Source organism: Vulpes lagopus, chromosome 2 (genome assembly GCF_018345385.1).
Source record: "Vulpes lagopus strain Blue_001 chromosome 2, ASM1834538v1, whole genome shotgun sequence".
Taxonomy (NCBI): Eukaryota; Metazoa; Chordata; class Mammalia; order Carnivora; family Canidae; genus Vulpes; species Vulpes lagopus.
Window position 1 is genome coordinate 73725161 of NC_054825.1, and position 15306 is coordinate 73740466.

Sequence of the window (15306 nt, forward strand, 5' to 3'; positions counted from 1 at the left end):
GATTGAAATCAGAGCTATCAGTATAAATTCTTGGAGATACACACACACACACACACACACACACACACATATGTACAGAAATATAGTTGTGTGTGTACACATATGCAAGTATGCGTAAATACTTATTTTCTAGCTCTTTGCTAAGAATGCCTAAAAGCGGTGAGACCCTAGTAACAGTGAGTATATCTTGTACCCAGATCTTGATTTCTAAACGCCTTTTCCTTTCTAAAAGGAACCAGAGCTCCTTGGAAAAGTAGTTTATTCCAGAATTCGGCAGGGAAAATAACAAGATGGACCTTAAACATCTTGTAGTGCCAGAAAGTAAAGAAGTGCCTGAAGAAAGATGGGTATGGGGAATTGTCAAAAAGAATACAGAAGCGGGATCCCTGGGTGGCGCAGCGGTTTAGCGCCTGCCTTTGGCCCAGGGCGTGATCCTGGAGACCCGGGATCGAATCCCACGTCGGGCTCCCGGTGCATGGAGCCTGCTTCTCCCTCTGCCTGTGTCTCTGCCTCTCTCTCTCTCTCTGTCTCTGTGGGACTATCATAAATAAATAACAAAATTAAAAAAAAAAAAAAGAATACAGAAGCAATCTGAAGGAGCTCCTCAGAGTCAAAGTCAGAATAATTGAGCACCGAAATTGATAATGATAATGAGCACCTGGGTGGCTCAGTTGGTTAAGCATCAGGTCTTTATCTCAGTGTTGTGAGTTCAAGTCCCACAGTGGGTTCCATGTTGGGCATGGAGCCAACTTTTAAAAAAAGGAAAAGATAGTACTGAATTTTAACACCTAGATTAAAAGAAATACCTATGAGTCCATACTGTTTTAAATAACCAAATAGGGGGATCCCTGGGTGGCACAGCGGTTTGGCCCCTGCCTTTGGCCCAGGGCACGATCCTGGAGACCCGGGATCGAATCCCACATTGGGCTCCCAGTGCATGGAGCCTGCTTCTCCCTCTGCCTATGTCTCTGCCTCTCTCTCTCTCTCTCTCTTTGACTATCATAAATAAATAAAAAGTTTTTTAAAAAAAATAAGCAAATAGGTAAGGTAGAAGGAGTAGCTCTCTTCCTTGTGGTAGAATTCAAGTTAATGAGTGCAGAAGGAAAGAAGGAAGTAGAGAACCATTATTATACAAATAGCACAGAGATAATTGTTGCAGACTGGATCCATTGATGAAGGCTGAAGTTAGAAGAGAAAGGTTAGGGGAGAAACAGTTTGCATGAAACAGTTTGCACAAACCAGTTTGCACAAACTAAAAGCCTCTACTCAGCACACATATTAGCGCAAAAAGAGTAACTATTGTGGTGAAAATTGGAGCAGAATCGACCTTACTCAAATGATCTAAATAGCCGCTAGTAAGATAGGTTTTGATATCATGAACTTGACATGAGACACAGAGAAAAACACATTTCTGTGGTATTCTTGCCAGCATGCCTAATGTCATTCCAATCATGAGAAAATACCAGAAAATCACAAATTTTTGAACATTCTGCAGAGTAACTGGTGCCTTTCAAAAGTGTTCAGTATGCCATAGGAGAAAGATGGAAGAAATGTGACATACAGGAAGAGACTAAGGAGAGAAGCAACTAATAAATACATCATGAGATCCTGTTACAGAATCCTGGAACAGGAAAGAGGATTTTAGTGGAAAAATTGTTAATATTTAAGTAAGACTTGTAGTTTGGTTAATATCTTACCAGTGTTATTTTCCTTTTTAGTTATTATATTCTAGTTATATAAGATGCTTAAACTAGGAAAAACAGCAGGAGGGATGGTAAGAGAACTCTATTATTTTTTGCAACTTTTCTGTAAGTCTAAAATTTGTTCAAAACAAGTTTTAAAACGATATGGCAAGAATAACGCAAGGAACTGCTATGTTACTTTTACTCATACTTAGCAATTGTTTGCTTCCTTTGCTTTTGTTACACATATGCCTACCCCCCCACCATTTTGAGGTTTAGTTTGACACTTTGTACTGAATTTCCTTGTAATATCAATGTGTGTTTCTTAAGAAAAAGGGCATTCATTCATATGGAACCACAGTGCAGTTATAAAAATTATCTAGTCCACAGACCATATTCAGATTTCATCAATTGTTTCTATAACTTCCTTTATAGGGCTTTTATTTTTTTCTTGATTCAATCCAGGATCCAATCTAGAATTCCATGTTTCATTTAGTTGTCACATCTCTTTAATCTCCTTTAAATCTGACACAGTGTTCTTTCATGACGTTTTTATTTTTGAATAGTATACCCTTGTTATTTTGTACAGTGTTTCAGAATTTGGGTTCATGTGATTCCTCATGGTAAGATTTGGGTTTTGCATTTTGGGCAGGATTACCAAAGCAGTGATATGTATCCTTTTTATGACACATTAGGAGGCACATGACACACCTATCCCAGTATGATGATACTACTTCTATTCCTTGGTGTGTTGGTGCTTCTCTACTTTATAATTACTATTTTTCTCCCCATACCAATTAATAAATATTATTGAAGAAAAAAATTAGATACGAATATTCTTTTTTTTTTTTTTTTTTTTTTTTAATTTATAATAGTCACACACACACACAGAGAGAGAGAGAGAGAGGCAGAGACACAGGCAGAGGGAGAAGCAGGCTCCACGCACCAGGAGCCCAACGTGGGACTCGATCCCGGGTCTCCAGGATCACGCCCTGGGCCAAAGGCAGGTGCTAAACTGCTGCGCCACCCAGGGATCCCTAGATAGGAATATTCTTGATAAAAGTTATGGGGAACCCCTCTTTGTATCTGGTGAAGAGCCTTCAAAATGATGCCCTTCTGGGGCACCTGGCTGGCTCAGTGTGTAGAGTGTGCAACTCTTACCCTCCAGGTCGTGAGTTCCAGCCTCTCACTGGGTATCAAGATTACTTTAAAAAACAAATAAAAATAGTGCTCGCTTCGGCAGCACATATACTAAAATTGGAACGATACAGAGAAGATTAGCATGGCCCCTGCGCAAGGATGACACGCAAATTCGTGAAGCGTTCCATATTTAAAAAAAAAAAACAAAAAAAAACAACAAAAAAAAAACAAATAAAAATAATTTTTAGAAAATGATGCTCTTCTGATGATCAGGAATTCGATAGAAGTATTTGAGATTGTTGTCTTTAAAGTGGCAGTAGTTGCTTAAGCATTAGTAAAAGGAAGTTTTTGATAAAGGGCCTAAAAATTCCCATAAGCAGACAGTCTGAGGTGGGAATTTTGTAGAAATGGCATTTTGGCCCTCTATAACTTTGCACCCATTATTTCTTCAGAACTAGGGAGAGTGTTCTTTAACAGAGACTCACTCACTCAGCTGTGCCTATGCTTTGACTTCTCCCATGTGGATCATCATGGAAATCAGGTTTCTTTATTGAGTTTTTTGTTTTAACTGAATTAGAAGACAAAATAAGCAGCTCATGACTGGTTTGTTGGCTGCGGAGTCATCTTGTGTTAGATCTGCCTTGGACTTTTTTGTTTGAGAAGCTGAAGCTTAAGTGTTGGCAGAAATTCATAGTAACAGCAGGTTTGTCCTTGCTGAAAGATAGAATCACAAATGGAGAGGCTAGTTTACCCCTCTCCTAACAATTTCTGCATATGAGTGCCTGCTATCTCAGCTTCTTTGCAGATTGGCTCTGGAAAGCAGTGTGTTTTATTTAGTCAGGATGGTGTATATTGGATATGTTGTTATATTTTCCTAGTCCACTTCAAGCCTTAAATATAACTTAAATTCTTTCCAAAAGGATACAAAAGACTCTATTTAAGGCAACCACAGCACTAGCTTATTTTTCTCAATACTACTTTAGTAGCTTTGTATGTGTTTCTGAGTTGGTATGTTTGGATGACTTTATTTTTTTAAACCTTGAAGACTGGAATAAAAGACTGTGTCTGTTTACATAATCTTATTTCAGAAGGACTCCTAAATGAAATAATTGTTTTTAAATATTTTAGGCCAACAAGCAGAAAGCTTCAGCTCGTAACCTGTTTCTCACCAATAGCCGGAAGGTAAATTTTAGTTTTATATTTCCCATTTTATGTTATGCTGTAACATGTTAATGTTTGCTGCATTTGTCTCTTGTGACCTGTCAATAATAAATCTAGTGACTAAGGGGATTTCTAAATGTTTTCAATTTATTTTATAAATAAAATTACTCTTCCTCACATTTCTGGTATTTGAACCTTTTTGGATGAGACCATAGCCTGCTCTGATACCTTAGGCAGATCGTGGAAGCTTCTTGCGCTCAGTCTCAGTCTATATAAGAAATGATGGTGTTAATATCAGTACCTTCCTTTTAGAGGGAAGTAACACAACTTTGAAAGCTGTGAGATCAGATGAGGTAATATTATTAGTTCTGTTTCCCTGGGCTAGTCACCCATCCTTGGTTCCCTCATCTGTAAAATGATGTTGATACTACCAACTTCATAAGGAGTTTTGTGAAGAATAAATTAGTTTAATATATGTTAGGCTTAGAGTGGGGCCTAGCATATAATAAGCGTTAATAACTATTATTACTAATGCATGTAATAATACTTGGTAACTTCCCACTGTATCTCAGATCATTATACTTCTTTACTTCATCTACTAAGGCTATAAATATATAGGTTTCTCATTCCATATATTGCCTTGGGGTCTGGATCTGGGTCATAGTACCATGTGGGGACATGAGTCACATTGGGGGAGAAAGAGATGTGACCCTAGGAAGACTGTGTGCACTGAGCAGACTGAGGAATGCTGTGGTTTAGAGCTCAGGGAAAACTGGCCCTGCTGTTGGGTGTTCTCTTTTCTGTGAATGTTGTCATCTGCAGCTTGCCCACCAGTGCATGAAAGAGGTGCGTCGAGCTGCCTTGCAGGCCCAAAAGAACTGTAAGGAGACCTTGCCTCGTGCCCGCCGCCTCACCAAGGAAATGCTTCTCTACTGGAAGAAGTATGAGAAGGTGGAGAAGGAACACCGCAAGCGTGCAGAGAAGGAGGCCTTGGAGCAGCGGAAGTTAGATGAGGAAATGCGGGAGGTATGACTGTAATATAAAAATTTGAAAACCTTGATTGCTGCAGCCATAACCAGAGATTGGTATGTACTACATACATTACAAGTTAATCAATGAAATCATTGAAAAATCATTTAAAGGCATAATTTTGAGGATAGTAACTTCAGTAAACTGATTTTTATCCTTTCATTGAGGTCCTCTTTCTAGCCTTCACCTCTCTTTTTCTATGCGAAGTTTTTCTGTTCTTTGTAGCCTTATTCCTCTGTATATTTCTGAGGACCAAAAAAAGAAAAAAACAGGGATGAACCAAAGAAAAAGAACAGCTTATCTTGGCTTGGTTCCAGGTACTGGCTGCAGTTTCTACCTTGTTGGAAGAGCAGAATTGGCTGCCAAATTTAGGGCCAGATAGAAACGATAGACAACTAGTCCAGTTTTGAGACCCATCCCCCACCTGTTTCACTGGTTTAACTCTCAGCCATTATTCTTCTAAGCCTGATATCAGCTGATGTAGGTGAGAAGGTTGTTTAGGGAAGCAAGAGGAGAGAGTAGGAGAACAAAAATCCTGTGCTGCCATGGGCAAACCAATTGTGATGTGTGGAAGGAAAGTTAAGGTCTGGAGGAAAGGAATCAAGGGATTGGTTGATGTTTCTTTCAGGTATGGGTAGAACTCCTATCAGAGCAGAGCTGTGAGCTGTGGCCTCTTCTGAGCTCTTGATCTTCCCTCCTTTATCATGTCGTTGAGGATGAATATGGACTTTGTCCAGTTCTCTTAAGTCCCCTGGGTAACCTAATCTTCACATGTAAGATAAACATATTAGTGTTAACACTAATTTGATGCTATCCAGAATACTTACCAGATTTAGAAGCATTTGAGAGTTAGTCACAGATCTTGAAATTTTTCAAGCAGCCAGACCTGTAGTCTAAGTTTGTGAGACATTCTCTCAGTTTTGTTGATAGTTAACCAATGAATTTCCTTCATGGTTATGTCTATGTCTTTCTCCAATCTTTCGGAATAAAACTATTTGTGATGGAACTTTATTATTCCTTTAATTTACCTTATTCCGTTAGGCATGTAGCAGTTGACTTTTTTAATATTAAAGGAGATATTTTTTGTTTTAATTTGGAAAGGTTTTCTTGATAATACATTAGCTTTGCTAAATACTAAACATAAACACCTGTATCCATTATGAAAAATAACTCCCTGTTCTGTTGAACTGTTCTTTTAGATTTCCTACTGATTTGAATCTGGCTCAAGTACTGCAAAACCTTAAAGAGAAAGCACAGTTTTATGTACCATACTTTAGGACTGGTCTCCTTTCTTGGCTAATAACCTCCTTGTTATGTTTTTATTTTTCATTTGGGGAGATAGTGGATCAAGGATAAGTCAGCTGTATGTCATATGAATTTTATTATAAAATAGTTAATGCAGAGTAATGACTAAGTATGTATTTGTATGTTTGTATTTGAGCTATATTCATATTTTGTAGATCATTATCACAGATAACTATACATTGGTTTTGGGAGTGTTTTCTTCTTTTGATTGGCTTCTTATTCTCAAATATCTCCTGCATTGACTTCAGAATAATTCATAGCTCCTGGTCACTTATTGTGACTTTCAGTGATGAAGATCTTTTAACATGTTTACATTTTTTAAGATACTAAAGCTATACACATGTATCTACACCCAGGTTATGGAATAAAATGCATTGGTTGAGTTTAGTTGGTGTCTCAATGCCACTCTAGGAAAGTAATATAGTAAAGAAATAAGTATTTTATTTTTAAAATTTTATTTATTTATTTTAAAGATTTTATTTATTTATTCACGAGAGACACAGAGAGAGGCAGAGTCATAGGCAGAGGGAGAAGCAGGCTCCCCATAGGGAGCCCAATGTCAGACTCAATCCCGGAACTCCAGGATTATGCTGTGAGCCGAAGGCAGACACTCAACCACTGAGCCACCCAGGCGTCCCAGGAAATGATTTTATTTTATTTATTTTTTTAAGTGATTTTATTTATTCATGAGACACACACACACACACACACAAACACACACACACACACACACACAGAGGCAGAGACATAGGCAGAGGGAGAAGCAGGCTCCATGCAGGGAGCGCGATGTGGGACTCGATCCCGGGACCCCCTAGATCATGCCCTGGGCCAAACCGCTGAGCCACCCAGACGTCCTGGAAATAAGCATTTTAGACAGAAGCCTAATGAAGAAAAGATACCATGTTGTAAATGAGAGCAAATATATGTTATTATTAGATATAAGTGAAGGCTATTCTTTGCTGTAAGTCCACTGACTTGATTATAGTAAAATTGTGCATTACCAGTTATTACTTTTCTAAAGGTAAAGAATGTGTAAAAGAATTACATGCAAACTATATATAAGATTTAGTGAATTCTATTGATCACATCTTGTATGTGATTGATGATTTGACTCTATTTAGTGAATAACTTTTTTCCCCTTTAGGCCAAGAGACAGCAGCGAAAATTGAACTTCCTAATCACCCAGACAGAGTTGTATGCCCATTTCATGAGTCGCAAACGGGACATGGGTCATGATGGAATTCAAGAAGAAATCCTAAGGAAACTGGAAGACAGTTCTACCCAAAGACAAATTGACATTGGTGGAGGGGTGGTAGTTAACATCACACAGGAGGATTATGGTGAGTCCTGAATCAGGAAGTAAGGAAGTGGGTACCCTCCATTTTTTTATATCTGAAGTTGTACACACTATTATTACAAGCTTTATCTTGATCAGTAGGTAATGATTAGTAAAGGGGAATTTATTGCACTGGAGTAGGGAAAGTATAAGCAAACATACAAAATAACTTCTATTAAAGAATTTGAAAAGGAAAAAAGGAAAGGGTGTGTTTATATGATCTTGTAAGTTTGGGAATATTTTTTATGTTTTGATTTGTTAGTAGAAATGGAGGGTGTTGAATCTGTCTCAGCAGAGAAAATCACGTCACATATCAAGATTCTTGGTGATACAAGTCAACATGAGAAGGAGACTGTTGAGTTGTGGAGTTTTGTTTCGTTTTGTTTTTTAAGATTTTATTTATTTGTTTGAGAGAGAGAAAGAGCACAGGCGCAGGAAGAGAGGGAGACGAGCAAACTCCTTGCTGAGCATAGGCTAGTGGGGGGGGGGGGGGTCTATCACAGCACCCTGAGATTGTGAGCTGAGCTGAAGGCAGATGCTTAACTGACCCAGTCATGTTGCCTCTCAGTTGTATTTTTATGACCAAAAGGGAAGGAATGAATTGGGGTGAAGTTTGAGGGGAATTTTACAGAAACTAGTGATCAAGATCACATTGAGCTCAGAATAAAAAGAATGAGCATGCTTGCAAGGATCTTGGGGGTTGCACATGTCTTTATTTCTTCTTTGGGAGTAGTTTCACCCACCAGAAATCTATCAATTTTGAGGGATGCCTGGGTGGCTCAGTGGTTGAATGTCTGCCTTTGGCTGAGATCATGATCCCAGGGTCTTGGAAATCAAGTCCTACATCAGGCTCCTTGCGTCTGCTTCTCCCTCTGCCTGTTTTTCTGCCTCTCTCTATCTCTCATAAATAAATAAAATCTTAAAAAAAAAACCTATCACAATTTTGAATTGTTTTGTTTTTCTTTGTTTTGTCATTGCTTTGTGCAAGAAACCCAGGATTAGGAGATGAGCTTAGTTTCCTGGTGGCTTCTGTGAGCTGGCTTGGGCTGCTAGAGATCATGGCAACCCTCTGCCTTCATCGCCACTTCTAGGTCCTTACCTCTGTCATGTAATTTGAACTTTTCTGCTCTCTCATCCTCTGTGAGCTTAGGGATGAGTAAATTGAGGGAGTTAGGGATTGACAGTGTTGTGTAAGTTGTATCTTTGAAGGAGATCAGTTAGCATGTGATAATCTGTAAGTTTTCCTTTTCAGATAGTAACCATTTCAAAGCCCAGGCCCTGAAGAATGCTGAAAATGCTTATCATATTCATCAAGCTCGGGTGAGTTAGATTGAATTAAAGTAAGTAAAGAAAGTAAAGAATATACAGCATAGGAACCCCATGTAACAGCATCCAACGCACTATAAACTTGACCTTCTCCCAACAGCCCCATCCAAACAAATTTTATATTAGATTTTTAACAAATTCCTTGATGAAGCAGGTAGTCATGTAATATGGCTTAGTGGCTGCTCATCAAAAGCATATTCTTAATTTAATTGTTAATTTAAAAATATTAGTAATATTTCATACATTGTACTTTATACATAATATATATACATATATACATAATATTATCAGAAATTTTGTTCCATTTACCACAAGGTAGATATATTATCATTATGAACTTTATTTGAATTTCATTTTTCCTTCATATTTTCTTCTAATGTGTTTTTATTTTCCAGACAAGGTCATTTGATGAAGATGCAAAAGAAAGTCGAGCAGCTGCCCTACGGGCAGCAAACAAGTCTGGCACTGGGTTTGGGGAGAGTTATAGCCTGGCAAACCCATCTATCCGGGCTGGGGAAGATATTCCACAGCCGACAATTTTTAATGGCAAATTAAAAGGCTATCAGCTGAAAGGCATGAATTGGTTGGCAAATCTCTATGAACAGGTGAATTTTAGAACTGTCATATCCACTCTCTTTCATTACTTGGTTTCCTAAAGTCGTCAGTTCAGTGTATTATGAAATGAGCACAAGACAATGCTTTAAATTTCGTCCCTTTTGAAAAGCTTTACCATTTGACAAGGGTCAGAAAGATGCCTTTATATTTTTAACGTGAAATTTTGTTGGAGAATGTTTGTATCCTGTACATAGTTTGTCTTCGGTGATCTTGGTAAACCTGATTGTTTTTTTTGCCTGGATGAAATTAACTGAAAACCTGGCTTTGGCCTCTTCACCTCAGATATCATGATTCATAGTTGTAGCTATGGAGTTGGGAAAAGTAATCATCGCATTAGTGGGTAATAGTGCTAAAATGATATTTCTAATCACTTCTGTTTAAATAAGTCTGATAGTTTGGTTAGTTCTTTGAACAGTAGATTGAACTCTGTGTAATGGAATGTGAGAGGTATTGACTGTATTTTTTTTTCCAGGGCATTAATGGCATTCTTGCAGATGAAATGGGCCTTGGTAAAACAGTACAGAGTATTGCCCTTCTGGCCCATCTAGCTGAGGTGGGTAAATGCAGTCTTTCTGTCTTCCCCACTCTAGATTCAGGGATGAGAATCAGCCATTATCAAGCGCTGTGATAGGCTTTGTAGCATATGAGGACAGTAGGACTAACTCCTTGCCTTCAGGGTCATTACAGGGTGACATAGTGTGGTGAAGCATTTTGGTTTTCAAGACTAAAATAGTTCTTGAGAATGTGTGGTTTGAAATATTGTCCCCTGTCCAGAGCCTTTAGTATAGGGCAAAGACATTGTAGTTAGTTAGACTAGAAGACCCAAGTCCGCATCTGAACAATGTGAACTTGGGCAATTCAATTCATCTAATCTCTTTTGTTCTGACTTCACTTTAATTCTCTGAGGTTAGTTTCTACTTCTACAAACTGAGGATAATATCTACTTTGTAGGAATTCTGCGAGAATTAAATGGGAAAATATGTATAGAAGAAAAGCAAAAACTCCAATAATAGTAAAACTGTTACTATTTTAGGAAAATAGTAACACATAAAAGGGAAAGCAACACATAAAGTCAGGATGTCATAACTGCTTGGTAAATGATAGAAATTAGGACCTATAAGTGGTGAGGGTGGGACTAATTTCTTGGTATTTTTTCTCAAGATGTTTTCTGAGCAAATTCCTTGCTGTGTTATTATTAACATAGGATATTATACTAAGTATGCAGATGTGGGAGCTAGGCACCATTTTTCTTGTTATAATGTATTATTCTTAAGCTGCGCTTGTCATTAATTATAATTTTGAACTAAATATCTTCAGTTTTCCTGCAGTTAGCTGACCCAGTTTTTGTCTTTCAGAGAGAGAACATCTGGGGACCTTTTTTAATAATTTCACCTGCTTCTACACTTAACAATTGGCACCAGGAGTTTACTAGATTCGTTCCTAAATTTAAGGTAAAAATCCAAAATTTTCTGTTTTTTATTTTATTTTAAAGATTTTATTTATTTACTTATGAGGGACAGAGAGAGAGAGAGAGAGAGAGGCAGAGACACACAGAGAGAGAAGCAGGCTCCACGCAGGAAGCCTGATGTGGGACTTGATCCCGGTTCTCCAGGATCAGGCCTTGGGCTGAAGGCGATGCTAAACTGCTGAGCCACCCAGGCTGCCCTCTGTTGCTCTTTAAAATAAACTTTCTGACTTTTCTTTTGCTGCCTTACTAATTGGTCTGAGTCTTGAATTTTTTCCAAAATACTTTGCATTCAGCCCCTTTAAAAGTTACTGATGGGTGGAGCTCATCAGTTGGTTAGGGGTCTAGCTCTTGACTTCAGCTCAGATCATGATTTTTGGGCCCTGGGCTCCATGCTCAGTGGGAAGTCTGCTTGAGATTCTCCCTACCCGTCTGCCTCCTCTTTCCCTCATTGGCTTTCTCTCTCTCTCTCTCTCTCTCTCTCTCGTACGTGTGTGTGTCCTCTCTCAAATCTTTTTTTTTTTTTTTTAAGTTACTGATAGGAGCAGTAGGAGAGTGTATTACATCGTTACATTTCCTAAGTGAGAAAGCTAAAGTCCAATTTCAATGATTTGCTGCATTAGCCACATGGATTGATGCTCCTGGTCAAATAGTAGAAAATATTTTAGAAAATATCTATCTTATTGGTTTAACAGAGATTTTGGCAGGACATCTGGGTGACTTAGTGGTTGAGTGTCTGCCTTCAGCTCAGTGTGTGATCCCAGAGTACTGGGATCAAGTCCCATATCAGGCTCCTTGCATGGAGCCTGCTTCTCCTATCTCTGCCTCTCTCTGTGTCTCTCATGAATAAATAAATAAAATCTTAAAAAAAACCTAAAAAACTAGATTTTGGCAAATCCTATTATTAGTGCACATATCCTGTAATTTATGGCATTGTTGTGTCCCCCTCCCCCCGGATATATGCATAAATAATCCATTTTCTTGATACTTTTAAAGTCAGATCTTTCGAACTAGTCCAGATTATAATGTCTGAGGTAGATAATGAGAAAGTTGATTTTAACTAATTTAGAGGGAAAGAAGTGAGATTGAGGTCAAAAGTAATCAGCAGGAAAGTATGTTGCATTAAGTTGGGTAAGAAATGGGTAAGATTTATTAAACAGGTTTAATTGTGGAAAGTTACTGAGATGAGAAAGAATGGGTAAGATTTATATTGCTTGCAAGTATAACTGGTGAAATCAGTTAAATATATGTTCTGTCCCTAAAGTAATGTAATGATAATGAGGTTGCATGGTGAAAAAGACTTTATGGAAATTCTGTATCAAGAGTTATTGTTATGGTCTCCCTGATTTGGGGTCTCCATAATAATACTGGGTTCCATGCAATATAAAGGGCACAGGATAAGGTGGAGATGGGAGTCAGATGTTTTTTGGCTTATGTATTGTAAGGAATAAGGACACGCCTGGGATATTCCACTTTGGGATACCTTTGTGGCTGTAGCCCCACCTCTCTGATTGTAGATTTAAAAATGGTTTACAAGGCACATTAAGTATATAGCTTTTAACTTGGCTAACTCATTTTTGAATTTCTAAGATGAGATCATTCTAAGGGCGCCTGGGTGGTTTATTCGGGTAAGCGTCTGCCTTTGGGTCAGATCATGATCCCAGCATCCTAAGATGGAGCCCCACATTGGTTCCCTGCTCAGCAGGAAGCCTGCTTCTCCCTCTCCCTCTGCTGATCTCCTTGCTTGTGCTGTCTGGCTCGCTCTCTATCCCAACACCCTCTCTCTGTCAAATACATAAATAAAATCTTTAAAAATAAATAAATAGTTTTTTTCAAAAAGATTATTCTATGTCAATTTGTTGATTATTTCTGTAGACTTGTTTGCCATTTGGAATATGGAGCTGCCATATTTTTTCTGCATTCATTCATTCATTTTTTATTTCTCTTCCAGTACATGTTGAACAGTCAGGAAGTTGAAAAATTAAGTCTTAAAAATTTCCACCAAATCACTTGAGTTTTCAGTATTAACTTTACTGCTTATTAGATGGCAATGCGGTACTGCTTACATCATTGATACCTGTCCTTTAATTTTGGTCCTGTGCCTGGAACTGAGCTTTCATTTGCATGTTTGAGCTTCATTTTGATATTATAGGGATCCGTAAAATATGGCCTTTGGGCCTGTTCCAGTTGCCACTTTCGTTTGTACTAATTTTTGTTGTTGTTGTTGTTGTTTTTAATTGTGATAAAATACACATGCATAGGGAGAGCACCTGGCTGACTCAGTTGGTAGAGCATTCAACTAGATTTCAGGGTTGTGACTTCAAGCCCCACACTGGGTGTAGAGATTACTTAAGAAAGAACAAAAAACACATGCATAAAATAGACTAATACAAAGTGTACAGTTACTAGAATTAAGTACATTTACAGTATGATGCAATGATCAGTGCTATCTGATTGCAAAATTTTTTCACTGTCCCAAACAGAAATCTTTTACCCATTTTTTTTTTAAATTTTTATTTATTTATGATAGTCACAGAGAGAGAGAGAGAGAGAGAGAGAGGCAGAGACATAGGCAGAGGGAGAAGCAGGCTCCATGCATCGGGAGCCCGATGTGGGATTCGATCCTGGTTCTCCAGGATCACGCCCTGGGCAAAAGGCAGGTGCCAAACCACTGCGCCACCAAGAGATCCCGAAACCTTTTCCCCATTAAGCAGTCACTCCCTGTTTCCCTTTGCCACCAGCCCTGGCTACCACAGATCTGCTGTCTCTGGATTTGCTTATTCTGGATATTTTATCTAACTGGCATCATATAATGGGTGGCCTTTTATGTCTGGCTTCTTATTCTTTTCACATATAATATCTTCATGTTACAATATGTGTCAGCATGTCATTCTTTTTTACTATTGAATAATACATCATTATCTAGACACACATCTATTTTGTTTATCCGTTCATCTCTTAGTGGTATTTGAGTTGTTTCTACTTTCTGGCTATTGTTAGTAGCACTGTTGGGAACATTCATGTACAGGTTCTCATTTGAACACCCGTCCTTTTTTCTTTTTTTTTTTAAGATTTTATTTATTTATTCATGAGAGACACAGGCAGAGGGAGAAGCAGGCTCCATGCAGGGAGCCTGACGTGGGACTCGATCCTGGGTCTCCAGGATCACATCCCAGGCTGAAGGCGGCGCTAAGCCGCCAAGCCACCAGGGCTGCCCCCATCCTGTTTTCATTTCAGTTATTTTGGTATGTACTTAGAAGTGGAATTGCTAAGTCATTCGGAATTTAACTTAATTAGGGAATCTGTCACCTGTTTGTTTTTTTTTACAGCTGCAAGCTAAAAATAGTTTTCATGTTTTTAAGCTATTGGTTTAAAAAGAGCCGTATTTCATAACTAATGGTATATGAAAATTAAACATGTATATGTTGAAAAACAACCATGCTCTTCTGTTTGTTATTTATGGTTGCATTCTTACTAAAACAGCAAAGTTCAGTAGTTGTGACAGAGATCATATTTCCTGTAAAGCCAAAAATATTTATCATTTGCCTGTTTACAGAAAAGGTTTGATGACCTCTGCTCTATCGACTCACTGTTTCTTCCATTACTCTGTTGCATTGTCAGAAATATGTTCACTTCCCTACAGAACATAGTTAAATACAGACTCTTCTCAGTTTGAGTTCAAAAGATATTTAGATCTATGATGAGAACATCTGAAAGTTCATTTTATTTGGCAGGTATCTGAGTAACATTTGTTTTATAATTCTAGTATGACCAGTGCTTCTGACTTTCTTTTTTCCCCCCAAGAAATATGGTTTACATTTTTTCCATAGTTAATGTTCCATTTTCATTCCTAAATTTGGCTATTTTGTGTGTTTTCTATTTCATTTCTGCTGTTTTGTTATTATCTACTTTTTTTGTGCACTTTTTTCTTTTTCTAACATCTCAAGATTAGAGCTTAGATTGTTGATTTTTGCTTTTTCCAGTTAGTATATTTAAGGGCATTTATTGCTTTCTAGAATGACTATAGCCACCCAAGGGTTTGATGTGTCACATTTGCATTATTCTTTAATTTAAAATAATTTCTAACTTCTATTTCAAGTCCCTATTTGATTTCTGACTTATTTAATTGAGTGAATCTTGCGCCAGACCAGCAGTTGGTAGAGCATGCAACTCTTGATCTCAGGGTTGTGAGTTCAAGCCCCACATTGGGCCTGCTTTTAAAGAAAGAAAGAATGAACGAAAGAAAG

General features: G+C 38.0%; 1 protein-coding gene and 1 non-coding gene across 3 annotated transcripts in view; both read left to right on the forward strand.

The window, feature by feature from the left end:
• Window positions 1-15306, forward strand: part of INO80 (INO80 complex ATPase subunit) — a 136496-nt gene that overhangs the window by 44707 nt on the left and 76483 nt on the right. For both annotated transcript variants that reach the window (XM_041743315.1, XM_041743314.1), the window contains exons 8-14: window positions 3951-4004; window positions 4806-5009; window positions 7462-7657; window positions 8906-8973; window positions 9375-9584; window positions 10067-10147; window positions 10950-11045. In XM_041743315.1, the coding sequence (XP_041599249.1) occupies window positions 3951-4004; window positions 4806-5009; window positions 7462-7657; window positions 8906-8973; window positions 9375-9584; window positions 10067-10147; window positions 10950-11045 (909 nt within the window). The remainder of the gene's footprint in view (window positions 1-3950; window positions 4005-4805; window positions 5010-7461; window positions 7658-8905; window positions 8974-9374; window positions 9585-10066; window positions 10148-10949; window positions 11046-15306) is intronic.
• Window positions 2910-3016, forward strand: LOC121485887. The gene has a single exon (XR_005986393.1). It is a non-coding gene; the product is annotated as a U6 spliceosomal RNA (small nuclear RNA).